Source organism: Syngnathus floridae, chromosome 20 (genome assembly GCF_059516105.1).
Source record: "Syngnathus floridae isolate MCC-2025c chromosome 20, RoL_Sflo_1.0, whole genome shotgun sequence".
In the NCBI taxonomy this organism is placed as follows: domain Eukaryota; kingdom Metazoa; phylum Chordata; class Actinopteri; order Syngnathiformes; family Syngnathidae; genus Syngnathus; species Syngnathus floridae.
The window spans coordinates 995717-1021863 of record NC_142432.1 but is presented as its reverse complement, the minus strand read 5'-3'; the positions used below and the strand labels follow the sequence as shown (position 1 = coordinate 1021863).

The following is a 26147-nucleotide window of genomic DNA, read 5'->3' as shown; positions in this document are numbered from 1 at the left end:
CATCAACATTCAAATACTGTGCTGGCCCAAATACAAGAGGTGACACACACACTGCGCAACTAAAGTGGCCCGAGTCGAGTCCTCCCGCCGCCTCCGCCGTGCGGTTTGCATTTGCTCTTAATGATCCTGCGGCCCAACAGCAGGGGAGGGGAGGGGGCGGAGACGGCACAGGTATTGCTTTCAGAGTCGAGGAGGTCATTGCTGGCGTGCGTCACCACGCTTAAGTCAGGACGGCGACGCTGACTTTCCACTGACGCCTTCTCTCACTGAGACGCTTTATGTCCCGCAGCGCTGCGATGGAGACAATGGCAGGAAGAAAATGGCAGCGCGCTGGGTCCTGCCAAAACATCCACATCCATGTCCGACCAAAAAGACGTGGCTGTCAAACCACAAGCGCAATAAGCTCTCCTTTGCACTCTTAATGTGAGCCCATTTCAATGGTTGACATTTTGGAGCAAAGCGAAAAGTTGGAACCGCCTCCAGACAATTATGAGTGCTTCTGTCATAGAAATTCAGACACTGGCGGGCGGGTGGGCAGGCGGGCGGGCGTTCGTTGGTTCGTTTGTCACTGGTCAACAGCAGCCTTGTTGAAGCAGCTGCAATTTCAACACATGCAAACATGTTTTCATTGCATGTGATGCAACTGCTACACTGTTTGAGCAACAAACAATCATAAAACCTTACCTGGCCTCAATCACACTGCACCTTCAACAAAAGTCAATCAGTTGACACCTCAACGATGACATCATCATTGAACAAAATGAGACATTCAGTACAACAAAGCGCACTTTTGCCCAAACTACAAATAACGAGTTACCAGGTCACTAAAATGGTGCCTTTTGTGACAGAGGAAGGCGAAAAGATACAAAGTTGCAAAATGGTGAGGTGCTAGCTTAAGCACGTCAAACGTGGCCTGACAGATGACTTGGACTCAGTCAGGTCTGTTCAGGCGTTTCCCGTCTGTTCCAAAGTTCCTTCCTCTTTGATAGGAAGCCTTGCTTGCTGGATGTTTATTTGAACGGGTGAGTGAGCACTGAATTAACTTGTGCTCTAATGTGCATTTGCCATTTAGGAAAATGATTGAAAAGAAGATTGGTCGAGACCCGTGAATGTTTGGTATCTCGGGTATGGACAGGAAGCATTCCATGAAAGAGGAAGCTTGACCTGATGTGAACTTCACTTTGTGGGAGTGGTTGTTAAATCACATTATGTTATAATAAGAAAATGCTTTTTTTTTTTTTAAATGGAGTTAACGTATACAGTTATGAGTTTGAAGCCCAGCAGTTAGCAACAAACGATGAAATCATTGCACAAATTCTGATCCAAGCTATTGCAGCAGATGGGAGGAAGACTAGAAGAACATATCACTGGGGACAACAAATCTACTGATGTCATTCTGCTCATAAAAATGAGACATGAACAAAATGTAAAAATAATCTTCTCGGGCCTGTTTGCATTTCAGTCAAAGGTCATCGGCTTAGCAAATAGTAGAAGCTAAAGGCAAACAGCATGCAGTGTCTCCGAGCGGAATAAAGGTGATATTTACAGTGGGCTCTCATTGAGTGTAAAGGCCCAGATTTGTGGTACCTATAAACCGCATCGCCCCTTCCTGCCAGTAAAAATTTAACGCCATGCAGCTACCGCTGAGCTCCGGCTCCCATGAGCCTTCCATTCATTTCTTTTTCCTTTACCTAACTGGTAGCAGAGGTGGGAAGAAGAAAAAAACGGGAATATAATATTAGTAATTGTAGCATCTAGAAGGCTACTTGTGACACTTCCGTCCGTCTTTGGGAGTGGTTCAGTTTCAGTGTGTTTTACTTGCGGTCTCACACAAATGTCAGTCAAAAACATAAAAAGAACTATTAATGAATCAAAATGACGTGATGGGACGCAGTAGGCCAACTTAGATTCGCATTCAAGACTGGAAACCTTTTTTTGGGGAGTTAAGCAGACTTGGCGAATGGAATCTTGACTACCTGCATCCATGTCAACGACTATGAGAATTGTTGCTATTTGCAAGCCATACTGGTACCTTTTCCCCATTAAACCATTATTTATTTGTTCTCAACTGACAAAAGTTCACCCCGGAGATAACAGGAGGGCGAAGTGATGCCGATGAGTGAACTCTGAGTAGCAACAGAATACATAAACATGAAGGGAGTGTGACCCCCCCCCCCCCAAAAAAATAAACATTTAACTATGTGCCACTAATACACACTGACTTGACTGAGGTCATGAATGCTCTCACAACAAGGTCCACTCAATAGTTGAGGAAATGCAGCGTAACACTTTTAATATGCACCACCAGTCGTGAGCACATATCACTAGCCGCTATTCAGCGAGTCTGAAAAATAAAAACTCTAGCACCTTCTGTCAGGAGGGGAAAAGTCCATAAATAACTTTTTATCGTGTGTCGTTCCAAAAACACACAGCTCAAATGGTGTCAATTTGAACATTTGCTGCTAGGCTGTTATGTCGTCAATTTGGAAGTGAGAAAAAAGATGGCAATTCCTCGTAGGCCCGCTGAAGCGTGTCTTCTCGGGCGTGGAGGACGACTTGAAAGGAAGGAGAAGCCAAGCTGGCAGGCAGGCAGGCAGGCAGGCAGGCAGGCAGGCAGGCAGTCGTTGGTTGGCCCTGACGTCCTGATGTTGTCTCACTCCTCCCTGCAAGTTTATCTTTCTTCCTGTCTTTCATCACTGAGGTTATTAAACCCTGCAAGGGGGCTCTGCGTCGTCTAATTACTCCAACGGTAAACAAAAGGAGATGGGGCGGCGACCAAGTGAGGAGGAGGAGGAGAACGACCAGGAGGAGGCCGAGGCGACATGAAAAAACACAGCTGGCTCAGCGCTGTGTTATTATAATTCTCCAAGCGATACTGTTAGCGTCTTTTAGCTACGCGGCTAATGACTGGCTAGGCCTAATTACAGGCCACCCATGCTCTGCTGGGATGTGATATTCCTTCCCCAGATGGTGACAGCCAGAACCCGGCCAGCCTGACTCTTGTTCCCTGCCCCACACAAGTCCAAATTATGCTTCAAGGTGTTTCATTGTTCCAAGGCCCACGGGCAGGGATAAAATGAAATGATTTTCCAACTGAAAAATCTAATTAAAATAATTCACGATATTACGTTTTGTTTTTAATTATTGTACAACAATTCCAAGAGCCTTCTTTTCCATCATTTGAAAGTAATGGAAGCCGCGCTAAGAAAAACCATAAACCGTATTTTCCCGATGGCAGCTGTGCTGAATCCAATTAAAAAGCAACAAACAGAGGTGGCCCAGGACTTTGACACACTACTAAATGTCAATGTGAAGGCAAGCAAACAAGCGACTGGACTGCAGATTGTCTGCTTTGGCAAGTCCAGCCTGATATAATTTATCAGACACATAATGATGTCTCAAACTAATGCTGCAGAAACTTGCTTGGCAGACATTTTAAGTGCTTGTATCATCTGGAAGACATTTTCCCATCATGATATCAATGTCATTTTCAAATTATAAAAATGAGAAAACTCTCAATGGGAACACAGATGGGGGGGGGGGGGGAGTTACATTGAGAATGAGAACATTTTGGGGGGTTTTGGTTGGATTTGAAGAAGCATCAAAGTGATAAGAGTCGATTAAAAAAAGTACAATGGGTCCAGTCGTTTTAGAATCCCTTTTTAAAGGTGCAGCGCAGTCGAGCAATTCATACATGCGTACAATGCTGCCCTTCATTTGGAATGTCTTGTTTGAAAAATGTGCGATTCCATATTTGATACCCTCTGGAGTTCCTCTCCGATTCTCAAACCCCGACCAATGGCGCAGATGCTCGGCCGCGCGGGCTCCTCGCTTCCTGTGTCGGATCTAAATATTTACCCTCGCCGCTGTCCCGAGTGGCCAGCCTGAGGCTTTTTGATGTCCCGGGTTACGCAAAGTCCAATTGGCCGGGGCGCACGGACTGCCCCGGCCGCTTAGGGTGGAAAATGGCATTGCGTGGCTTCTGCTGGGAGGCAACAGATCTTTTTCATTCAACGTAGTCATGTACTTGTGCAAGATGTGTTCCATTCTCCAAGTGTCAAATGATGGGCCTTTGTTTTGAGAGCTTTCATCTGATGATGCGATTACTGACAAAAAAAAGACCGGCGGAATTTCACTCATGGCCTCTTGTGTCAACAGCCGTGCACACGGAACCACACTGAACGGGAACGCTGCAGGTAAACAAGCGAAAGCTGGAACATCTCAGACAGCTTACGGGCGGGGGGGGGCTGTGGTGTGCGGGGAAACAAAATAAGCCAGAGGAGGAGGAGGTGGAAAAGATGCAGCTCAGGTAGTAAGCTGAAACCCACTGGTGATACTTTTGGAGTTGTCTTGGATCACTATGTTGATTCTGGTGGATCATTTAGTTCTTCCTAGGTCCCACAGGTGTGTGTTGGGCCAGCGCTGCATTTCTTCAATTGTGCTTTTAGGCTCCATCCATCCATCCATTTCCTATCAAGCTAACCCTCTTCAGCTGCCTATTCAAAATGATGTGCGCTACACACACGTCTATGAGGCTAATTCATCTTGATCCTCTATGATTGCCCCCCATGTATTTATTATTAAATACACGCATAGTGATGAGATCACTGGACTGACCTGCTTGGCTGGGCCCTCTGGACACCTCCTGCGTTGGCGTGGATCGATTGCGGTTCTGCTGGCGCCGTTTGCCGCCGGTGGAGCGGGCGCTGCGAAAGTGCAATTCGCTGACCTTGAAGAACGCCACCATGAAAGGCTGCTTTTCCAGCGCGCCATCGCGCCCCACCAGCCCAGCATCTTTGGGAGTAATGCTCTTTCCTGTTTTGGAAAACATCATTCAATTATTACTTTTGGAAAGAAATGATTAAGGGTGAATCATTTTCCAATGAATGCTTGGAATTCATTAGTGGAAGAATTGACACATTTTTGAGAACTAGCTCAACTAAATAAATGTTTTGTCTACATAGTTGTATTGCTTACCGCTGCTGGTCTCCACGCTAATCTGGAGGCCCAGGTTATGCAGTGGACTCATCACCCACAGGTTGCTCGTGGCCGTGATGTCAAACTCCAACCAACCCTCTTCCAGTGCCCACAGCCTGCGAGACTCCAGCAGGAAAAGATCGGCCTCTCTACGAGAGGAGAGGAGAGAAAAACGAGTCAAGTGACTGAAAAGTACTTAATGAAAAGAGAGCAGAGGCAAACTGAGTTTGAATGATAAGAGGGCCTGTCCTGCCATTACACGGGTAATGACACGGCGGGTTCCGACGGGCGGGCCTGGCCTGGCCTCTCCGAGCCACATGAAAAGCCCCGCAATCATCCAGGTGTTTGGAGAATGCCCCTGCAGTCATTCGCGCGCACGCACATCAGCGCCGCATCTTCATTGCTCATTACCAGTGGATGGGCTTTGGGGCCCCACCCCGCACCACCCCACCCCACCCCACCCCACCCCACCCAACCCGTGAGGCTGGGTTCACGCGTTTGGCACCGAGGCGGCCGGAGTCCACCCGGCACAGAGCCGCCTGCAGGCTGGAGAGCTCCACGTGAAAGCGCTTTGTGACTGACTGACTGACTGCTTAAATGGACTGGAATAATAAGGTCAAGGGTCAACTGGCTGCTGCTTTTGGCGACAGTAAACCCCATTCACAAGTCTTAGCGGCAGCTATTGTTCAGTCGCGTCACAATGTGACAAAATATCAGTGGATTTCCATTCTTGTTTATTTAAATCTGTTAAATAAAACCTTGATATTAAGAATACGCTATACTGTACTTTTAAAAAAAAGTAAAATGGAATCGCCTCTTCTATTGGCTTGGTTTAATCCTCTAGCAGTGTTAATCACAATTGAATAATTAGTCCAAAGTCTCAAGAAAGTGAGACGGCTTTAGGTGTGTAATTGTAGCTTCGACTGTATTTCTTTTCAGTGTGGTCATAAGTCTTTTTTTTTTACTATACCGAAGCAGGCTTAAATGAAGTGAAAGAAAAAGACTCCCAAAATAATACAGTGCTATTTGGGCCCTTTAATCTGCAAATATCTGTGAAAATAAAAGGCTTTACCTCTTGGCTGGCGAGTACAAACCGCCCATTGTAGGGGGAAAGGAATGTAGAAAATAAGTAGCTCCTGATACCCATAGAAAGCAGCGCAGCACAGACAAACACACCATTGGCAACCTCTTTAGATGAACTTCTTCACATGGATCACTTTGAGCTGGAGAACCATTTCGGACCACACCCAAACATTTTGCTTTCTTCTCAAAGGGATGTAAGCTCAATATACATGACCAGGGCGGGCCTTGTCAAAGAATAGAGGCAGAAAGTGTCCTTGCGTTGCCCCGCTGTGCCTAATATGGCCGCCGAGCATATACCATAACCACTCTCAGCATGTCGGCATTAGCTTTCACTAGGCAGGGCTGATCAAACACAAATATGACTTCAAAATCTCCCTGGATGTTTATGTAGTGCTGCAGATGCAATGTAAATGTTTGCCATGGATTAGGTCTACGTGTTTTGGGCTAGGAGGATTTTCAAGCGGGGCTATTTCAGTGAGACATGGCTTTGCTTGAGTTCACATTGTAAACACGGCCTGAGAAAAAATGAGAAAGAGAAAACATTTCACATTTCTTTCTTCATAAATGCACCTGTTTTGAGTCAAAACCGAGCGCATGTTGACTCGAACGAGCTCCCCTTACGTACCTGTCTGGGTGCTCCTTGACCACTTGGTAGACTTTGAGCAGGAAGGTGTCGTTGCAGAAGGCTCGGCTCACGCACTCCTTGTAGAGGCGGAACTCGGCGGCGGTGACCGCTTCGCCCTCGGGGATCTGCGACAGGTTGAACTTATACTCTTTGTGGTGACGCCGCTGCAGGGAAAGCTCCCGGTCGTGCTCCACTGTGGGATGGAAAACACACAAAGCGGATACTCCTCAAGATGGAATTTACACAGAAAGACAAAACAACAAGGACTGACATTTGGACACAGGGTGCAGCACACTCACTTTTGTTGACACCACGCGTGTCAAACTCAAGGCCCGGGGGCCGGATCTGGCCCGTCATGTAATTTTATATGGCCCGGGAAAGCAAGTCTTTGCTAAAATCAAAGTCTTATTGCATGTTTACATGTTCTTTTCAACCAAAACATGAAAAGGTATTCTCCCAACATGATAGAAATATATGTGGGAGTCATTGTGGGACCACTAATGAAACCCAGGAAGAGGGTCGTAATGATAACGTGCTTTGTGGCTGATCAATTCCTGTCTGAAAAGAAGCTTTCCCTCCCTGCAGCCACTGTGATGGACGGACGGACAGACGCAATAAGGGATACTTAAATAGCAAACCTCAAGAATGTGCTCAATCCTGCAAAACACACATGCAAGTTAATTGATTGTACAGATCATTCACGACAAGACAAACAACCAACACGCACGCACGCACACACACACGAGTTGGTTGTTTTCACTGAGTGCACTGAGGTTGAGAAGACTACACTTTCCTCACCGCAGACTGGAAGTGCAGACGGACTGGGAACCAAAGATGGATTTATGCAACCCAATGAGTTTTTTTACATGCAGCATGAGTCGGGCATCGGTTCATAATTGTTACGTACGCGGCAAACGGTGCGTGGAAGACGCCACTAGCCACACAATTGTTTGGATTTGTAAATGCAATTTTACTCCAGAAAGGAAGATCTGGCACGCGCGGGTGTATCATTAAGTACGTTTTTAGGTCATGTGTGAGCAAATAAAGCACACACCAAATTTGCTCGCGTTGCAACCGTCGCCACACACACTTTGGCATTTAAATGCCACTTACAGCTTTGGTGGACCACATTCTCCTCTGCTTGCTAGCACTAAACACAAACACCTCCAAAATGATTAAATACCACAGTGTATCTTGTCAGGTGACTGACACATACTCATAGGATCCTCCGCATACTTTGTAAATTTAGTATTGGCTCATGATGTGGACAGACAACGTTGTCTTCGCGAGCCACATAAAATGATGTGGAGGGCCGTGTGCCTCAGGTTTGATATCAGTGATATATTTATGATTACATCGTCAGTATTTCACATGTCATTGAATACATTTTTTTCGTATTATTTTCTTTCACAGGCCAAACATGAGGTAACAAGTCCTAATCTAGTCCTGCGATCGAGCCAGGCTCGTTAAGTCCTTTAACGATGTGGGGAACCGCCCGAAATGAACCAGTGTCACATTTTGTTCCACCGGTCTTGGTTTAAAGAGTAAAAGTTACATTGAAAATGTTGGAATGCCAGGCCGGGAATGCCCACCACAATGACCTCATGCCAACATTTTGCCAAGTGACATAAACTTGGGTGACAAACTAATACTAATAATCAAGAAATACTGCTGTGGCTTCTTTCATTTTCATTAGAACAGTTACAAGTTAAAAAAGCAAAACATCACCACATCCGGCAAACTAACATAACTCAACGGACCGACCGACAGACCGGCTACCCGAAACAGAACTGACAAACAAGAAGACATCAACACTCGCTGCCGGATCCGACAAGGATCCGGCAGCGAGTGACACGCAGACACGACTTAAATACATGACAGGTAACGAGAGGCAGGTGACTGTGATTATATTGATTGTGAGGTAACACAGGTGAGGTGAGGAGAGGAGGGGAGGGGCGACGCCAACAGAAACCACGGTAACATAATAAAGCAACCGGGGACGAGTTGTGACACATATGTGTGAGGTCACAGTACTATTTCAAATGATTTTATAGCACTGCTGGCAACACCTTGGGCCCGCCCGCCTTGGGATGACATAGACAGATAGAGTGCAATATTCCTTCGTAATCAAAGTAATGACTTGATTGCAGGGAACGTTGTTGATAAACTCAGTGTAGGTGTGAAAACAGTGTCAGCATTATCACGGAAGAATTGGAAACATTCCTAGAACTTGATAGCTGCGAGTAGGAGGTATTATGTGGAGTCAGAAGTGGAGACATCTCCATCTTATATCTTATTAAAAATGTTTTTAAAAATTGAGGTATCAGGTATTGCCAATTACATTGACATATTGTGTACAGAAATAATCCAAATAATAATCAAAAACCCAAGAAAGCTGTTGCTAAATAAAATGGGTTTATTCTAGCAATCGACCCATTATGAATATTGTCCGGTGTTTGGTCAGCAACTTCATAGGGAATTTCAGTCTGTACTAGAAAAATAAGCGGCTGCATGCCAAACTCCATGAGAGAGCACTTGCTCCGCTTGGCCGCAATTGGGAGTCTTTCTGCTCTTTGTAGTCAGGAAATTGGTGCTAGAAGCTCAGAGGCCAGGGTGCAAAAATGAACGGCCGCTGGGACTCGTCATTATCTTCATGTGTGTCTTTAAGGACTCCCTCCCATTTTCTGCCGACCTGCCATCAAAGGATGGAGCGGCAACAGTTTCTATGCACACAGCGTTGATACAACACAAACATACGCAGTGAGCTCACACCAGTGAAAACACACACATACACACACAGGTCAGTGATGCGAGAAGCGGGGTCCCGGCAGGCGCATTGGTCCGGAGCGAGGATATGAGGCAGTGAGCTCAGCCCATTTGTAGACTGGCGAGCCCCAAAAGCAAACAGCTTCAACCTGCGTGTCCGACATTAAGGTGACAGACAGCTGGCTTAATGGCCAGGCCACTTGAAATCGGTAATCATTGCATTAATATCAATGTCAATGTTGCAACGAGCCCGTAACAGCCGGCGCATGAAAAAACGTTGACATTAAGCGAGCAGGTGTGGGCCGTCTCTTCTGTCTGAGCATTCCAGCGCTTGACAGGAGCTGATGTGTTTTATGTCTTCAGCTGGTTTGTTTGGAATAAGACGAGGAAGAACTTCATGTTTAACACGTGTGGGGGCTGACATGAGATGAAAGTAAACCTGGTCATGTCTGCAAAAGGCCTCATGAGATGGCATAGGAAGCATATTTTCTCACTCAGATTCAAGTTAAAATAGACATCACATGCTTCACTCTAAGTGCCATTCAACCTATACAGGTACATTATCATCAAATACAAAAAATATATTTGTGCATTTATGATTGCAGTTGTACTTTATAGCAGTTTGCGTGAGTGGAGCATTCCACTACAGAGATCTGCTTCTAATCTTTTGCCAACTCAATCAACAAAAAACCCTAAAAAAGGGCAGAATTCATGATTCAGCTCTTCTAATGGATGTCATTAGATTTGGCAGGGGTCCCTAATGAAGTGTCTGTCGACACTGTACTGCATTCCAGCCAGCACGCGTGTTGATAAACAGACCTGGATAGAGATCGGGGCACACTTCTACTGTCACATGTCTGCAGCTCTTGACAGTAGGTCGATAATGTGCTGTAATTGCTCGTCTGCTAGGCCTTTGCGAGCAGATGCAGATCTAAGCTTTGGCTTCTTGCGCTCTTTTGCTATCAACAGCTCCCTTTTGCCCGTCTCCACATCGTCTCCTGTTTCGTGGTACATGTCAAGCCTGCCCGGGGATGTGGGGAGACACTTGCAGCAGTGATGCTGGTTGGTTGGTTGGTTGGTTGGTCACAAGCTGCATGTTATGTTGACGGGAATTGGGAAAAATAAATTGATCGAATAAAATCAAATAAAAGCGTCCCATTGCAACTTTTCTCTTACTATTTTAACAGTGTGTACTGCAGCGGTAGAGGCAGTAAAGAGGCCTGCTCAGGTAATGTATTACTCAAGTCTGCGCTTGGGCAGCAGGTGTGTGGGTGTGTGTGTGTGTGTGTGTGTGTGTGTGTGTGTGTGTGTGTGTGTGTGTGTGTGTGTGTGTGTGTGTGTGTGTGTGTGCGTGCGAGTATATACACATGTTTGGACTCCGCCGGAGTGCTCCCAGATTTGAAGGAGGAAGCCGGCGTCAGGGGCGGGAGATGGATCTCTCCCGTGGGATCTGATAAATAAGGAAAAATATCTTTGAAAAAGGGGAAAGCAGCTGTTTCCAAAGGAGAAGTCCAAATATTGGTGGCTGTGCATTCCACAGCCACGAGGTAGAGGGATTATTTTCTGTCTCTCTGAACACCTCATTTTCTCTGCCATTCCCAGCACTTTTGCTCTCCCCTCATGTAATATCACCCCATGCTCACCCCCCTTTTTTTTTTTGGGATGCACTGATGAATCCGTTGATTGTAAATACATTGTTTCCCTACAATAGAAACTGTGACTGTAGGCTTTTGGACTCCTGTTGTTTTTTTACAAATTCAAATCAAGTTACGTAATGCTCATAAGAATCTTGACAGTAATACATATATTGCTGGTATATAAATACTGTACATGATGTATTTTGGTCAGTTTGTGCTTGAGGACGGAACCACATGTCTAAATTTGGGTTTTTGAGCTGAACAAGTTGAGGAAACCCTGCATTAAGGCAAACTGTAAAAAAAAAAAAAAAAAAAAAGCATACTGAGTAAGTGGCATTTATCTACTTTAGAATCAAAAGGAATTACGATCATGTGAAAGTGTTTTTTCAATGGTGACAGGAATTGAAATTGAAGTAAGGAACACTGTACAATCAGATTCCTCGGCTTGACACTGTAAATATTGTTATTGTTCCTGGAATTTTTGCCTACCTTTTTTCATCTCATCCCTTCCTCCCTTCTCTTCCTTCCGACCGTCCGATGAGCCTATGACTGTTTTCCTGCCAGTATCGTGTTTGGAAAGCCGAGCGAGAGGGTCATCCGAGGGCTCGTAAATTTGTCGGCAGCGGCCGGCGAGGTAGAAAAGAAGGGAGGGTCAAGAACTCCAGAGTTCACACTGAAGCCTTTTTCTCTCTCTCCCTGCGTTGCGACGCTTGTTGTTTCAGGCATGTCCTTTTTAGACGGACCACCAGCTTGTGGCAGTCTGAGGGATGGGAGTTTGATGATGTTCCAAAACGTATATCACAAAACAAGTTAGAAAACAACACAGCTTTTGTCTAATAATGTGAAATATAGTGTGTCTCCCAAGCACATATTAATGTGCAAGTTGATGTATGGCGTGCCCCAGGGCTCTGTACTGGGACTACTATTGCATATTTTCCCTCTCTGCCGGATAATACGGCAGTTTAGTTATTTTCCCATCATCTATGATCTCCAATTGTATTGTTCTTTCAAGTCGTCACTTGCAATTGTCCCAGATAGCGCTATTTGCACAATTAAACAGCTCTTGGTGAACTGAGCCTATCGGCCAAAAGCAAGCTAAGGAATTCTGGAGTAATGAGGTCATGTCACTAGAACATCACTCACTGGCACTTGGTTAGGAATTGATTTTTTTTTGTTTCTCTCAACTGCTTATTATTGCTAAGCTCCAGTCCATGGAAAAGCTCATCCAAAAGATGAAAAAAAGAATGCATATATGTATGCTGGAAAAGGCAGTCTTAAAAATGATGGCCTTTAAAGGACCACTAATAATATCAACACCTCGTTCAAAGTGATTCATAAAAAGCAGGATTTACTGCAAAGTCGTGAAAGGAATTCTCTCGTCAGTGCGCGTCAGAGATTTACGCTCACATAAATATGCATAAATCCACTAGAACAAACACACATCAGTAAGCATCCTCTTGGAAAATGTCTTTTCTACCTTTTCTTCTCTGTTCATTTTTGACACAAATAAATAGAAATGTTATAGCCCTCCATCCCACTGGGCTTCTCCGAGTCTTCACGTAAGAATGTGACAGACGGAATGTTTGCCGTGATTGCTTAATTCCTGAATAGCGTGCTCAGCTCCGTTACCACAATGGGGCCTCCCTCCGGGTTGTTGCTGGCAGTGGGGGTCATGACAAGAATGGATGAAGTTGACTCGGTCGGCACACAAGGCCACTCCGGCCAGGAGTAGTAGGTTCAATGGTTCACAGGCCTTCTTAACACTCGGGAGAAATTCCAGATACACCTAGACAGGCCTTTCCTAATTGCTCATTACCAAGGCTCCGAAAAGGACAGAAGCTCCGGATCGACAGACTTGCTCATCACACGTGAGCAATTTTGAGTTCATTTAGCAAAGCAAATCTAGAATCAAATGCAGGGACCAGAAAATGTGAAATTTCCCAGAACCGCTTCTTTGCATATTCTTTGACACGTCCAGGAGAGACCCAAATTTGTCAAAACGGGAACAAAAAGCCATATGGCCTGAATAAGACTCACAGCTGCACTGGACATGTTATCAAATGGATCATTGAGAAGTATTACAAAAACAAAGGTAAACATGCCTCATTGCCAAAAGTAAATACTTTGCACTTCTGTAAAAAATTAAAAATGCATGTTCCTGCCAGAGCAAAGAAGAGGGGAGAAAACGCCTTGCAGACACTATTTGTAACATCCACCATGCACCACGCTGAAGCCAAAAGGGAATCGATCATCGTGCACCCAGAGGAGGCAGGCTGTCATTTTGATACGCTGTCGATGAGCCGTTTAACGTCGCGCGAAGCAGGTGTTGCTCATCAAAGCGGAACACGGACGACGGACGCCGCAAACCAAGGGAAATGGAGAGAAAAAGAAGCAGGGGGAAGGTGAAGCCTCGCAAATTCCTCCATGCCTGCACATACGCAGACGACTGATAAACAGCAGCAGCAGCAGCGGCAACAGCAGAAGCGGGCCTTAATCAGATGTTCCGCTGGGGTTATCAGCTCTCTTCAATCCATTGTTAGCGGCTGGGAGGGTGTCACGTCTCACTCCGAGCTGGAATGTCCCAAAAAGAAGATGTGAAGAGGGATGGATCATCGCAAGTGGCATCTTGTTAAGTAGGAGACTTATGGCGTGAGAGGAAGGGGGAGATACAGAGATAGATAGATAGTATCAGGGTGGCTCAAATATGCCCGCCGTTGGCTGTGATGACTCGTCATCATTCACCCTTTCATTTATTTCAAGCACGTTCATTTATTTTGACAAGCCTGCTCAAATTTGTCCAATTTTCTAGTTATTCATTAAAGCTTAAGTTGCTTCTTCTTAGGGCTGTTTGTTTCTCAGAGTTTTTGAAGCAATCCAAAGAAGTAAAACAACCCAAAGAAAAGTGGAACGCAGGATGAATTCAATACCAAGAATTATTTGTATATGCCGAGCCACTATTCAAACACTGAGTCCATTTGTAATGACAAAATCATATCTGATGATCCAGAGAGTCAAAACAAACAGCGGCTCGTTGTTCATTAAGGCTTTTTTTTTTTTTTCCCCCCCTGGCTGATTTAAAAGGGGCTTTGCTGGCCAAAAGCTTTTATTTCCTCTAAGTATTGCATTCCTCTTTTAACCTCTGGCTAAAGCTAAGTTGAGCTGACGTGACGGGTGGTCTTCTGTTCCAGTCTTAAGGCTTTTCTGCAGGAAGCGTTTCAAGAGCATTGAAAGCTGCTTTTCTGCATCAAACAATCCACTCTTTGACAGAAGCCGACTAATGATTTGATTGGAGGAGGAGGTGCTTTACGTGACTTGAGATGACCAGCTTATACGCAGCCGGGCTTCATAAGACGTGCAAAAGTTCAGCGCGCTCAGCGAGGCTTGATCTCCTTCAAAGCTTTCTGGCTTGTTTACCATGAAATGTTCAGAAGATAAGGCAGTGGAGGTCTTGCTTATTGACTTAGGTAAGAGAGCTTGTTACAAGTCAAGTGCTGCTATGCAATCCTGTGCAGGGGCCAGTGAAAAGAAAAAGACTCATGAGTGTCAAGAACAACAGCCAAAGTTTCCTAACACAATGAGAGTCAAGTCCAATTGATGCATGGGAGTTGTAACATTGATTTGAAATGATGTTTAAGAACTGGGACTCATTCACACAATATTCGGGAGTCTCTTTGGCACTCTCCTGTGGACAATGGTGCATTTTTTTCTTTCCTCCCCTCCACAATTCGATGCCATTTACCGGGACACTTTGCCGCGAAAGCCATCAATTGTGGGCTGTGGTCATCACGAAGCAACTAAAATAAGAGTACTACTCAGTGAACTTGCATTGAATAGAAATAGTATTGTTTCATACTATTCAGATTGGATCTTCCTTTTTCCTGGCTGTAATGCAGTTGGAAATGGAGAATTTAACACATATTGGGTCTCAATAAATATCGAGGCTTATCTGTAGTTTAGAAGTTCATTTTCCAGACAACACAATTGTCGGAAATTAGAGGCCCTAACTTATATTCACTGACGATCCCCATTGAACGTTTCAAAGTTGTCTTTCCTCGGCTAATTTATGTTTGTGCTCTCCAGGTTGTTCCACTGCCATCAGGGTTAAATGTGAATGACAACAGGAGAACATTTGGAGTTCTTTTTGGCTGAGCCATGAAACCAAAGCAGGTTCTATGCATCCCTACCACAAAAACCAGACCCGATAGGAATAGCACATTTCCTATTCTAGCTCCTATCTGCGGCTTCGCATATTTGTTGTCACTACGTATTAATTGAGTGAGCAATGATGGATTGTGTTTGCTTTTCATGGTCTCTGCGGTCTGGCACAGGTGGGCCTGAGCGCAGATTCAAATCCGGGACTGCGAGGTAAACCGTGCCGCCGGCTTCATTTATTTCTCGCCACATTTTGGGAGTTCAAAGAACTACATTTAACAAAACAATATTTACTTGCCGGGTCTATTATACTGGTTTGCCGATGTTTGGCTACGTCTGAGAGGCGGACATCAAAACAGAAGGATATGATTGACGTCGGTTTCCGTATCATGAATTTGAAAATATTTGTCCCCTTCACTTTCATCTGGACACAAATACACCCCCCCACCCGCAGCTTGGAAAACAGCGGTCAGAATTTATGACAGCGCCTCCTTGAAATTCTTCTCTTTTGCTGTCAAACTCAGAAACACATTCGCACAGAAGCCACGGGTCACAAATTCGGATGGGCCACTGATATTTCCATAAAAACAGAACTCGGGAAGAAAGGGAAAAAAAAACAGTTCTATCCTTTTTAATTATTCCAACAGCGCAAAACACAACCTTGACCACCTAAAAGCTCTCTGGGAAGTTGTTCTCACATCCAAACTAAATTTAACAGAAGGATCAACAACACAGACAGTTGCAGCCATGAAAAGATGCTCATATTTTCCACGAGAGAGGAAGCAATAAAACGGTGACTTCATGTTCCAAGTCTGTCTGTGTGTGTGTGTTTGTCTGCGTAAGCCACAAGAAAACAGAATGGACATCACAGCAAACAAGTCCAGGCAAGTCTTATTTTGTGCGCTCACCACATTGAGACACGTCAGGAGCCGCACAACGTGAGTCACACAGCTTGGCCGGAAAGCGGGACGGCCCGGGACGGCCCGGCCCGGCCCGGGACGGCCACTAGCTAAACAACCATGAATGTGCTATTCTAGGAATGAAGATGAAAGTGGAAAATGTGCTTCTGGTCCCCAATTAGGTGTTTTTCCACTACTTGGTACGACATGGTGACTGCGTGATGAAAGCTGAGGTGAACAAGTGACCAGGGCCTTACATGACTCATGCACACTGTCATACAGTAAGTCCATTGGACCTCATGCAGCAGCTACCGCATTGGTCCGTGCCTCATGAGAATAGATCCGAAAATAAGCTCTCGCTCTCTTTTGCACTACTGTTGCAGTGAGCTGCTAAAGTCATCATTACAAGGTTTCATTTAAAAGTCTTGACTTCACACACACGCATTGTTCAGTACCAAACTTATCCAAGCACAGTTATGCCAGAAGGAAAAAAGTGGACAGTAGGAGCACATAAGAATATAAAATGATAAGAAAATGGAAATAAGCAGCGTAGAATGGCCAAAAATAATTTGTTTGGAGACGTCACTAAGGGGTCAGCAAATAATCTTAATAGCGTGCGATGAGTCCACCTTTTAATCAGATCAATGTTGTCTTTTGAATTGGCTTTGATTTGGTTTTACTAGGTGCTTTATGGGTCCTGTTTGATGAGCACCATTTGGGAAACAAGGCCCTTGTGTGAGCTGTGTTTATTCATCCAGTTGTATAAATCCTCGAATTATTTCAGACATTTGTCTTCCTTGACTTTCTTCCTTTCATTTGTCTTGATTCTAATTTAATTTGTGCTACAAATGACATCCAGACTTTTGGGGCCTACCAAAATTGTATTTGTACTACATACTCTACATGATACAGCGTCTTAATTGAGAAAGACACACAATAGTCATTTTCCTATGCAGTTTTAATTACAATCCATTTTGGTAGCTGTGCCTTCTAAATCGCCGAGGATGGCGAAAAATCAGAGGCCGTTGTCAAAAGAGGCTCGGATTGAGATTAATCAAAACTGGAAGGCCAGATGTGAAACAGCACGGAAGCCCACACTGACACAGTACTGGAATAATAAACCACAGACAACCACGCCATCGCCACTGCTGGACCTATTGGAATTGAAAGCAGCAGAGCAGAAGGAAGATCTGGTTTGGATCATGACTCCACATCGTGCTGCAACATCCTTACACTAATAATAAAGCAGAAAAACGGCTGCTCTTGATTCTTATTGAAGAAGATTGCAAAGAGTAGGACAATCACTCCTCCTTGAGTCTGTTTATCCTCTGACGCTCTGTTTGGAGTCCCCAAGTAAACACTGCCGCTGCTAATGGAAGAGCTTTTAAGTCATGTGTGCGATTAAGCAAATGAAAGGCTGAGCTCACTCGCTGGCTTGGCATCATAAAAAAACACAATGTAAAAAATGGCTTCAATGTGATGTTTGCCCTCACATCTAAAAGTCTCCCCAAAGCACCTGTTCCCATTTGGACTCGCGCTGACGCACCATGACGCACGCACGCACAAGTAGAAATGACTCACCCAAATTAACGAAGCTCATCACCATGTCAGCGTCGTTGAGGAAAGCCGCTTCTTGAAAGGTGGCCAGCGGCGGGCTCCGCGTGGTCCTCATGGGCTCGTAGAGCTCCGACGCGCCGTCCGCTCGGCTCGTGTCCCCCCCGCTGGAGATGGTGTTGTACAGGTCCAACATGAAGAGCGGTGCCGAGTTGTACTTGGCGTGGGAAAGATGCGGCCTGGGTCTGTGCGGAAGACCCAGGATGGAGAGGATCTCCTTCTGCATCTCCCTCCTCTCGTGCGTCCTGAGGCGCCGCTGGATGAAGCCTTGGTGCACTTGGCCGCTCCCGTCCAGTGAGTAGTGGTTCCCCGCTGCCGCCGCCGCCGCCGCCGCCGCCGGGGAGGTGCAGTAATAGGCTCCCAAGCACAATCCGACCAAGGCAAGCCAACCGAGGGTCATGGTGTTGTCCCACTGCGCTCTCGGGGCTGAGTGAGCGAGCGAGCGAGCGCGTCAGTCGCCTTGTCCAAAGGCTGCAACTCAACAAAACAAAGAAAGGGGAAAAAAATGATAAAAGACGACTGAAAGTTGATATGAAGGCGCCGGTTCAACGCTCAGAAACAGCGGCGCACTCTTGCGTCAAGCCATTTGAAATGTCCCCATGAAGAAAAGGGGGGAAAAAAACGCCTTTGTCATTGCGTCCTGTCCAGCCTCGGGACAAAGTGCAGCATGTGAATACAATTGTGGCCAGGCGTCTGTCTCTGTGAGTGGCTCACAACACAACCACGCTCGCATTTGAAAGAACTCCTCGGGATCAAGCCATGTCGCGCGGTGCGGACGGCTGGACTCCTTCAAAGTGGGCAAAAGTTGCGCATGGACAAAAGAGCCAAATGGGTCACCTCCACCTCCACCACCTCCTCACGCAGTCTGACAGGTTGCACTCAAGAATATCCTCTCATTTGTGTGTCCTGAATCCGCCCACTCGCTCGGATCCATGCGCACTTGTGGAGAGGTGGAGCTCTTTCAGCCAAAAGTAGAACATTCTCATATTTGTGCCTCGAACGCCATGTAAACACTCTTGACAGCATCTTCATACGCTTCAGATGATGATGAGGAGGAGAAATGTGACGCAACTCCAGCTGCTCAAGCTACAGGTGTTTTCCCAAATAAAACAATTGCGTAAAAACGTTCCCGTTTGAAGAGACTATTTAAGAGAAAGTTTCCAAATACCAAGTGAATAACTATTGCACAGCTGCAAATGAAGGCTTTCGCGCACGTAGCGCAAAGCAGAATAAATGTTCCCTAGTTGAGGCGCGACCCCTAACGACCACGATCAAAACAGCTTCAACATTCAATCCACCTGCACGTCGAATGTCAATGTGATTCAATGCAACAGATGGATTTTCCTACACTACAAAGTAAACTAACAATAGGTTTATTGTTGTTTTTGCAATGTGCTAGATTCAGATATTTTGCCCACATCACAAATCTAAAAAATGAAGTTGACTGAATATGTATGAAAATACTGATTTTTTTAAAGTCCCACCCAAACCTGCATGGTGAGAAAAAGATGTTCTTTCAAAGCTTTGCCTAATTCTTTCCCTCCTCCCTCCCTCCCTCCCTCATTGCTTTTACCCAAAGCTGTGTTATGTCTTCACGCTGCCACATCAGATTTTGATGGTCCTACTGATAAGCTCCAAAAGGTGTCCGGATCTCTGCGTCTCCGCTACTGCTGCTCGGAGTCTATCTTATCTATGTGTGAGGAGTGACAACTAACATCAAAGCTACCGCATATCCTCTCACACACACACAGACTCACACTCACATATATTGGGGTCTTTTTGACTGAACATTCTCAAAGCACAATGAATGTCAGCCATGTGATCATGTGAATTTCAGTAAATATGGTCTGAGAAGTTGAATTGAGTTTGAGAAATGACATCCTAATAACAAGCATGATTCATTTTGATTCAATCAAATACGGGCAGATTGCGCAAGAAGTGGTTTTAAAATATATATTTGAATAAGATGCACATTATGATCTTGTCATAAACCAACATTCAGGATACATTTATTTGTATTAAAAATACTTTTATCGGTCCTTAACCTTTTGACTTGACATCTTTGTTTTTTCTACGAAGCAGAATCTCTCATCTAGCCTATTTGGACGTCACTCTCAAGTCATGAACTCTGTGAGAAAATAAATATTGTAGGCACCTTAAGAAAAGTTTCCTCCTCTCCCAGTTCCAGTAGTAAATTGAATTGCCCCAGCAACAGCTTCTGACAAGATGACTGGTGCCCCGTGATCAATCTCATACTGCATCGCCTGGAAGAGCAATAAAAAGTCACTCGGAAAGTAGAATTCTGTGAGATTAAATGGTGTGAAGTGTCATTTTCTTCAAGAAATATATAAATGAACGGCGGACCTGTGTGACGGAGGCCGCGTCGTAGCAGCTGTAGATGGCCGAGGATCGATCGGCCCTCATGCACTCTTGCGGGAAGGAACTGATCTGCTTGGCTAACTGCAGGGCCGCCTGCAATCCTGTGCTTGCCACACACACACACACACACACACACACACACCTGACATGCGGGCAGGCGATAGACGCTGACCACCTCGACTCATTTCCTTTCTCCTACAAAAATGTCTTCAATGTGCATCTCAGTTGCTGTGCTGAGCTTGGAGCCAAATCCACACCACAAGAGAGAACATCCATCCACATGTGAGGAAACCACGCCTCGCAATTGATGTTTCATGTCCGACATGTGCGTGTATGTATACAGGAAGGCTTGGGAAAGGTCGCATGAATGTATTTTGCTCAGCCGTGCCCTCCCTGTCTGTGTTCTTCTCTGTATTCCTAATAAGTGAGCCGGGCCGGACCGTATGCCTACCTTGTCCGTCTGGGACAACCCTGTTGGCCAGTCCATACGCGAGAGCTTCCTGTGCTCCGACGGGCCGCCCGGTCAAAATCAGGTCCAGAGCTCTGGACAGACCGATGAGCCGCGGGAGTCTCACGGTGCCGCCATCAATCAGTGGAACTCCTGCAAGAACAAAAGACCGGGTTAAGCTGTGCAATACAATGTGTGCGTGCCTTCAAAGGTCTATTTTGAATTGTATTTGATTGACAAATAAATGTCTGTCCAAAAAAAAGCTGAATTAAATCTTTTGCGTCAGCTTGAATGGGGCCAGAAATGGTGCATACATAATGGCAGTAATTGCGCTTACTGCTGTCAAGGTAATATAATTCGAAACTTACTGCGCACTTTAACAGCGTCTCTGCTTTCTTTCTTTTTTTTGTTGTTGCTGTTTTGAGTCCCCCTGGACACATTTGTAATGTTCCTGTCTCCAGCAGAGACCAAGAGGAAGAGAGTGGAGGTGGGGAATATTACAGCGCAAGGTGTGCTACACTTTTGGCATGTTTCCGAATATTTAAATAGTACCAGCTGGAAGTGGAACGAACACACACACACACACATGAGAAAAGTTGCCCGCTTCCATAGCTCAATACCTCGGTGAGTCAAAGCCGTTTCTTATTGAGAGCACATGTGCCAAGCGTGTTTTCATAACCCCGAATCATCACCCCGCCTCCATGAAAAACGGTGATCCTATACATACATATATACGCCACAAGCGTTGGGAAATGGTGGGAAGCACAACACACACTTGCAGCAGCAGCGGCGGCTATGGAGATAAAACGGTCAGGCAGGTCTGGTGCAGCTGTTGGCAGGCAGGCAGGCAGGCAGGCACCATGGCTATCAGCAAGCGGAAGGATCCCTCTTAACCTTATCCACGGCACCTCCAGCCCTCAACAAGCCTTCAACCTCCCTCCCTGGCCTTACTGATAAGCTCATCTTTGCAGGAATGTTATCAGATGTACGCTTTTTGTCCACAAACGTCAGGGTGGCCTTGATGTTGTTTGAAATTCATCAGCCTTGCCAATGGTGCTAACAAAAGAGAATCTGGCACCGCTCCGACCTTTGGATTCTCGTCACCGCATTTCAAAGTACTTCTGTGGATTTTTTTTGCTTGAATGGCACTCATTGGAGATCCCATTTATGTATTGACAGCTTTCAAATACTTGTTCTTTTAGTGTGGTTGTTGGTTTTGTTCCAAAGTTTTTTGTTCAAAGTTTCTCTTTTTGCCATATTTCAGAATTTCAGATTTGTATTCCACTTCTGTATGTATTGTCTTCATCTTTAATTGGTTCGTGTAAGAAACAGTCCAGTCAATTCCCACCGACTGGACATGGTCAATAAAAAAAAACATATTTTTTCATTTTTGGGGGCCCACCAGTGGAGACCACACTCAGCGGAAGCAGCAGCAGACTGTAAAAAACACAATGAGAAACGGGATGCACGCTTTGCTGCTGGTCCTGCTGGCATCCTCAACCACATCAAAGTTTAAAAAAAAAAAAAAAAAAAAACATCTCACAATGCGAAGGGACCACAATGAATGATAGCTTCCAGCGAATCTTCATTTGAAAACACCACCTCAACAACAACAACGACTGGTTTTGAAGTGACATGATGCAATGACTGGACTATGTCCATGTGAAGTCGCATCGTAGCACGCGTTTTGGATGGGTCAAAATGACATCAGCTCTGCACGCCGTGCGTGTTCTTCCATCCTAGTAACATATGGCTTACATCTAAAGTAAGCGCTAGTTCGGAGGTAAGACAGAAGGAGGGAGCAGAGGCAGAGGCAGAGGCAGGCTGCGGGTCAGCTGGGGTCAGGTGCGCTGTAAAGAGCTCCAACAACACCCTCATTTAGCGCTTGCCATTTTAGCAAGTCCTTGAACATCAAGTATGTCAGAAATAACTTCAGGAATCACGCAAACGTGCACAGCGGTTTCAATTTCAGCTCTCGAGAAATTCTCAAGTAGCAGACACCACAACTGTGACTGACACAAGCATCTCCTTCTCATTTCCCCCCAGTAGAAAGGAAGCCAGCCGCAAGACGGGTCAGGCAATCAAGTGCCGGACAGCTTGCTATTGGCCCACATCAGAGTCAAGTTTTTTTTTTTTTAATCAGGGATTCCCTGCAGCTAGTGCCATCTGTATCCGGCCCAAAAACAGTAACTACCATTAAAAGAAAATTATCATAAGGACACTGTGTCTTTAAATAACATTGGCTTTGCTAAAAATAGGCAGGGAAGTTTGGTTTTGTTTTTTGGGGATTGCGGGTTGATATATTTGGTCGCAAATTAAAATGTGTCTTAATAATAGGTCTTTGACATTATTTGGTGAAAACCTACAAATGATAAAAAAAAAAAAATTAAAAACAGCACACTTGATAGCCACTCGCCAGACTCTGGTTGAAATCACGCTGTGTCTCATTTAAATGCTGATTTTAGCATTTGTTACCAAGATCTGTGATAGAGCTAAGGCACGCTTTGCATTCATTTGCTCAATACGTCAGGACCAAAGGATTTCAGATTTTGAACATTCGCTTAAGTGAGCCAATATGGCGGCGCACGTCCACTAATTAAAGACTTTGCTATAGATTTGACGACTGTGTAGTGGGCAAAAAAGACATGATGTTTTTGATTGATATAAGTAGGCTGAGAGAATGCACAGAAGGGCAGACAAGGGCACGACGGCCACAACACTCTCGGCTAAAATTACAGGCCGCTTTGGTGTTTACACTCAAAATCAAAAGCTGCCAGTAAATTATTGAACAGCACTTTTATTTATCCACACCCTACTTTTATTTTAGGCACATCAATGAGAGATGCTAACAGGAGCCACTCGGAATGAGAGGGCCGCTTGTTTGCGAGGAAGTGGCGCAACATCAATAAAAGCCCTTGTTTGGCCTTGCATTCAGTGGCTTCCTCCTCTACTTATCGACGAGGTCAGGCGGTCACCGTGTTTCCAGCGCATATGACACACGACCGGAGCTGGGGAGATAACGCGGCGACCCGGACGAAAAATAGAAACAATGAGCCGTTCCTGGAATGACACCGCGGATGACGTCGAGGCCTCCTTCGTGCAGCTTCGCTTTTCAGACTCCTCATAAGACAAAGAAAAAACGGACTACTCTAACCTGGCACATACCAAACCTGCGGCAAAAGACCCCCATGACGGCACTCTCCTCCACCACTCGTAGGTCAGCTAGCAGAGCCAGTTCCAGTCCTCCAGCCACGGCAAATCCACTGACCGCTGCTATGAGGGGCTTGGACAACTGTAAACGGGAGGGACCCTGCCAGGAAAACCACATGTTAGTTAATCAAACATCTTTAAAGGATGATTAGGATGACTAGTTTTATTAGGTTGGATATACAATAGTACGCACAGAGCCTTAGTTCCTCACCATCGGCCCGGGACCTTTGGTGACATCTTGCTCCAATTTGAGTGAGGCTGTGCGATTGGCCAGTTCTTTCAGATCATACCCAGCGCAGAAATTTCCTCCTGCAAAGAGAGACCACAAAATTAGAAAGTGTGGCAGCTGTTAAGTCAAAGGGGAATATCTGTGATCTGCAATTTGGATAGAATTTTGCTTTGGGTTTAGCTGTTACATTGTCTTCCGGTTGATTTTTTTTTTGGTGCTGTCCGACCGCATACAAGAAATGTAAAACATTCCGAGTAGATGGTCATCAGTTGAGCTTAACTGCAGTGGCTTGACGTTTGGATTGGACCTGACCGCAAACACACAGAAATCTGAGCTCTGACACTTTGAATAGAATACTGAGAACCTGCAGGGAGCAATCATTCAGATTTTTTCTTTTTTTTTTTTTTAATGAAGGCAATGAAAACTATTGGTGCTAATTTGAACAAAATGGATTCCTTATGTTTTGAAAGCACAACATCCAGAGTGGAGTCTCCTTGCTTGTCATCCCATAACACAGACAGGCTGTTAATCACCCCCCGAAGGTCAGTCCTTCTGATACAACCCGCTGAAATACTAACCGTCCGTCATGGCTATTAAAATCCCATTACAGACGGCGAGACCAGCTATATTCTGTGGACTGCCTGTTGAACCATCTAAAAGTAGCTTATATTTCTCTTAGTTGCCAAAATGCTGTCTCTCTTGAGGCCACTTCATGGTGCAGACAGTTGCTCCAGGTTGAAAGCATTGTGGATGTGATGGCTTTTATTTTTAGGCTTTCCAGGCGTGCTGATGCCTTTAGTGCAGCGACATCTAACGGCGCAGCAGCACATGTGCACAAAAAGCTTTCCATGTGCCTCGGCTTAGCTTTATTATAATTGGATATATCTACCTACGACTGGAAATGGATGCCTGAAACAAGTTGTGCATATACAAACATCCTTATGAATCTTACCTATGCCGTGCAGAACAGCCACACTTAAGGCCGGCTCACGCTCAAAGGCCTCCAGCTCCCTCAGCAGATGCCTCGCTGTCTCCTGGTTGACCGCATTCCGCACCTCAGGACGGTTTATGGCCACACTAACCACAGGCCCCCTGCGCTCCGACACCACAGTTTGTCCTGCGGCTGATGACAGAGGATCGAGAAGGATATCTTACATTTTCTTCACATGGATCACAAATTTACCTCCTGTAAATCTGAAACTGAAAGCGGAATTTATTTGTTGTACGGTTGCGTATGGATCAATTGGGGCATTCGTAGTTATTGGTGACTTTTCTAAAACCACAATATAAATGTTAATCCATCCATTATCTGAACCGCTTTTCCTCACAAAGGTCAAGTAGGTGGGGAACACACACAGACGGATGGAAATGAATGGATGGAAACTTTGACATGCATAATTGTAAATTTCAGAAATCTCTTTTCACTACTCGAACTGCTTAATTGATCACAAACTGGGTGAGCTTTATCTTCATTCAGAGGATTTCAAATGATAGCTGTCACAGAAATGAAAAAAAACAATCAAAACTTTTTCCCTCTCCTTTGCATGTGGAAATGGCATGACAGCCTGATGATTTCAACATGCATGTTTCAGGGACGTGCGGCGGGAGGGCTGGAGCACAGATCGGACCCCCCCCCCCCAAAAAAAAAACCTGATACAGATGGAATAGCAATGGTTATCAGAACATATTGTACCTTGCGTTGTGCTGCAGAAGAACTTTACTGCCGCCAGGTGTTTGATTGGCAGACTAGTCAGGCTATTTCGATACACACTCGTTCGAACAAATGTTAGATACATTGTTAAATGCCTTACAGAAGAATAAGTACAACTTTGAATGAAAACAATCCCTGTAAAATTAAAAGGCACTACTTTAAATGATTTTGACGTCAGCTGCGCCGGTGAGTGTGTAACACATTCACGAGTCCCTATGGAAATTATGGTAATGAGACGAAAGTTCCTTTTCTCTCACGTCGAACATTGTTCATTGGACAATTTAGAACTTTGAAAAGGAATAAAACCCTTTTAACATTTTGTCTCTTGTTTGGACATTTCTGTTCATTTTGATTTTTTTAACCCCGTTTTTAATAGGTCATGTTTCATTTGGTTTTGTTGAATTATGCTGGACTACC

At 45.1% G+C, this 26147-nt stretch overlaps 2 protein-coding genes and 1 long non-coding RNA gene across 9 annotated transcripts in view; 1 reads left to right on the top strand and 2 right to left on the bottom strand.

Annotated features, from left to right (window-relative positions):
- The window catches only part of bmp6 (bone morphogenetic protein 6), a 28396-nt gene extending 10243 nt beyond the window's left edge, over positions 1-18153 (bottom strand). For all 5 annotated transcript variants that reach the window (XR_015854575.1, XR_015854577.1, XR_015854576.1 and 2 more), the window contains exons 1-4: positions 17721-18153; positions 6686-6878; positions 4978-5126; positions 4618-4815 (exon numbers count right to left, since the gene is read on the bottom strand). Coding sequence is in view for 2 of the 5 variants with exons in the window: in XM_088362949.1 (XP_088219075.1) it covers positions 4618-4815; positions 4978-5126; positions 6686-6878; positions 17721-18153 (973 nt within the window). In the remaining 3 variants the exon portion in view is untranslated. The remainder of the gene's footprint in view (positions 1-4617; positions 4816-4977; positions 5127-6685; positions 6879-17720) is intronic.
- On the top strand, positions 17654-20807 carry LOC148380643 (uncharacterized). Its single transcript, XR_015854578.1, has 3 exons — positions 17654-18047; positions 20358-20463; positions 20558-20807. It is a non-coding gene; the product is annotated as an uncharacterized LOC148380643 (long non-coding RNA).
- On the bottom strand, positions 18107-25936 carry LOC148380642 (uncharacterized). Of its 3 annotated transcripts, none has more exons than XM_088362952.1 (8): positions 25713-25936; positions 24972-25142; positions 24002-24099; positions 23746-23890; positions 20584-20733; positions 20118-20233; positions 19909-20017; positions 18107-18224 (listed from the first exon to the last, which is right to left on the bottom strand). In XM_088362952.1, the coding sequence occupies exons 1-7, from the start codon at positions 25813-25815 to the stop codon at positions 19910-19912; spliced, it is 891 nt and encodes a 296-aa protein (XP_088219078.1). In that variant the 5' UTR covers positions 25816-25936; the 3' UTR covers positions 18107-18224; position 19909. The 3 variants fall into 3 exon arrangements, with proteins under 3 accessions (XP_088219078.1, XP_088219079.1, XP_088219076.1); XM_088362953.1 differs by lacking the exon at positions 18107-18224 and adding an exon at positions 19365-19443; XM_088362950.1 differs by lacking the exon at positions 18107-18224 and having other exon boundaries at positions 19733-20017.
- Positions 25937-26147: the final 211 nt, after the last annotated feature.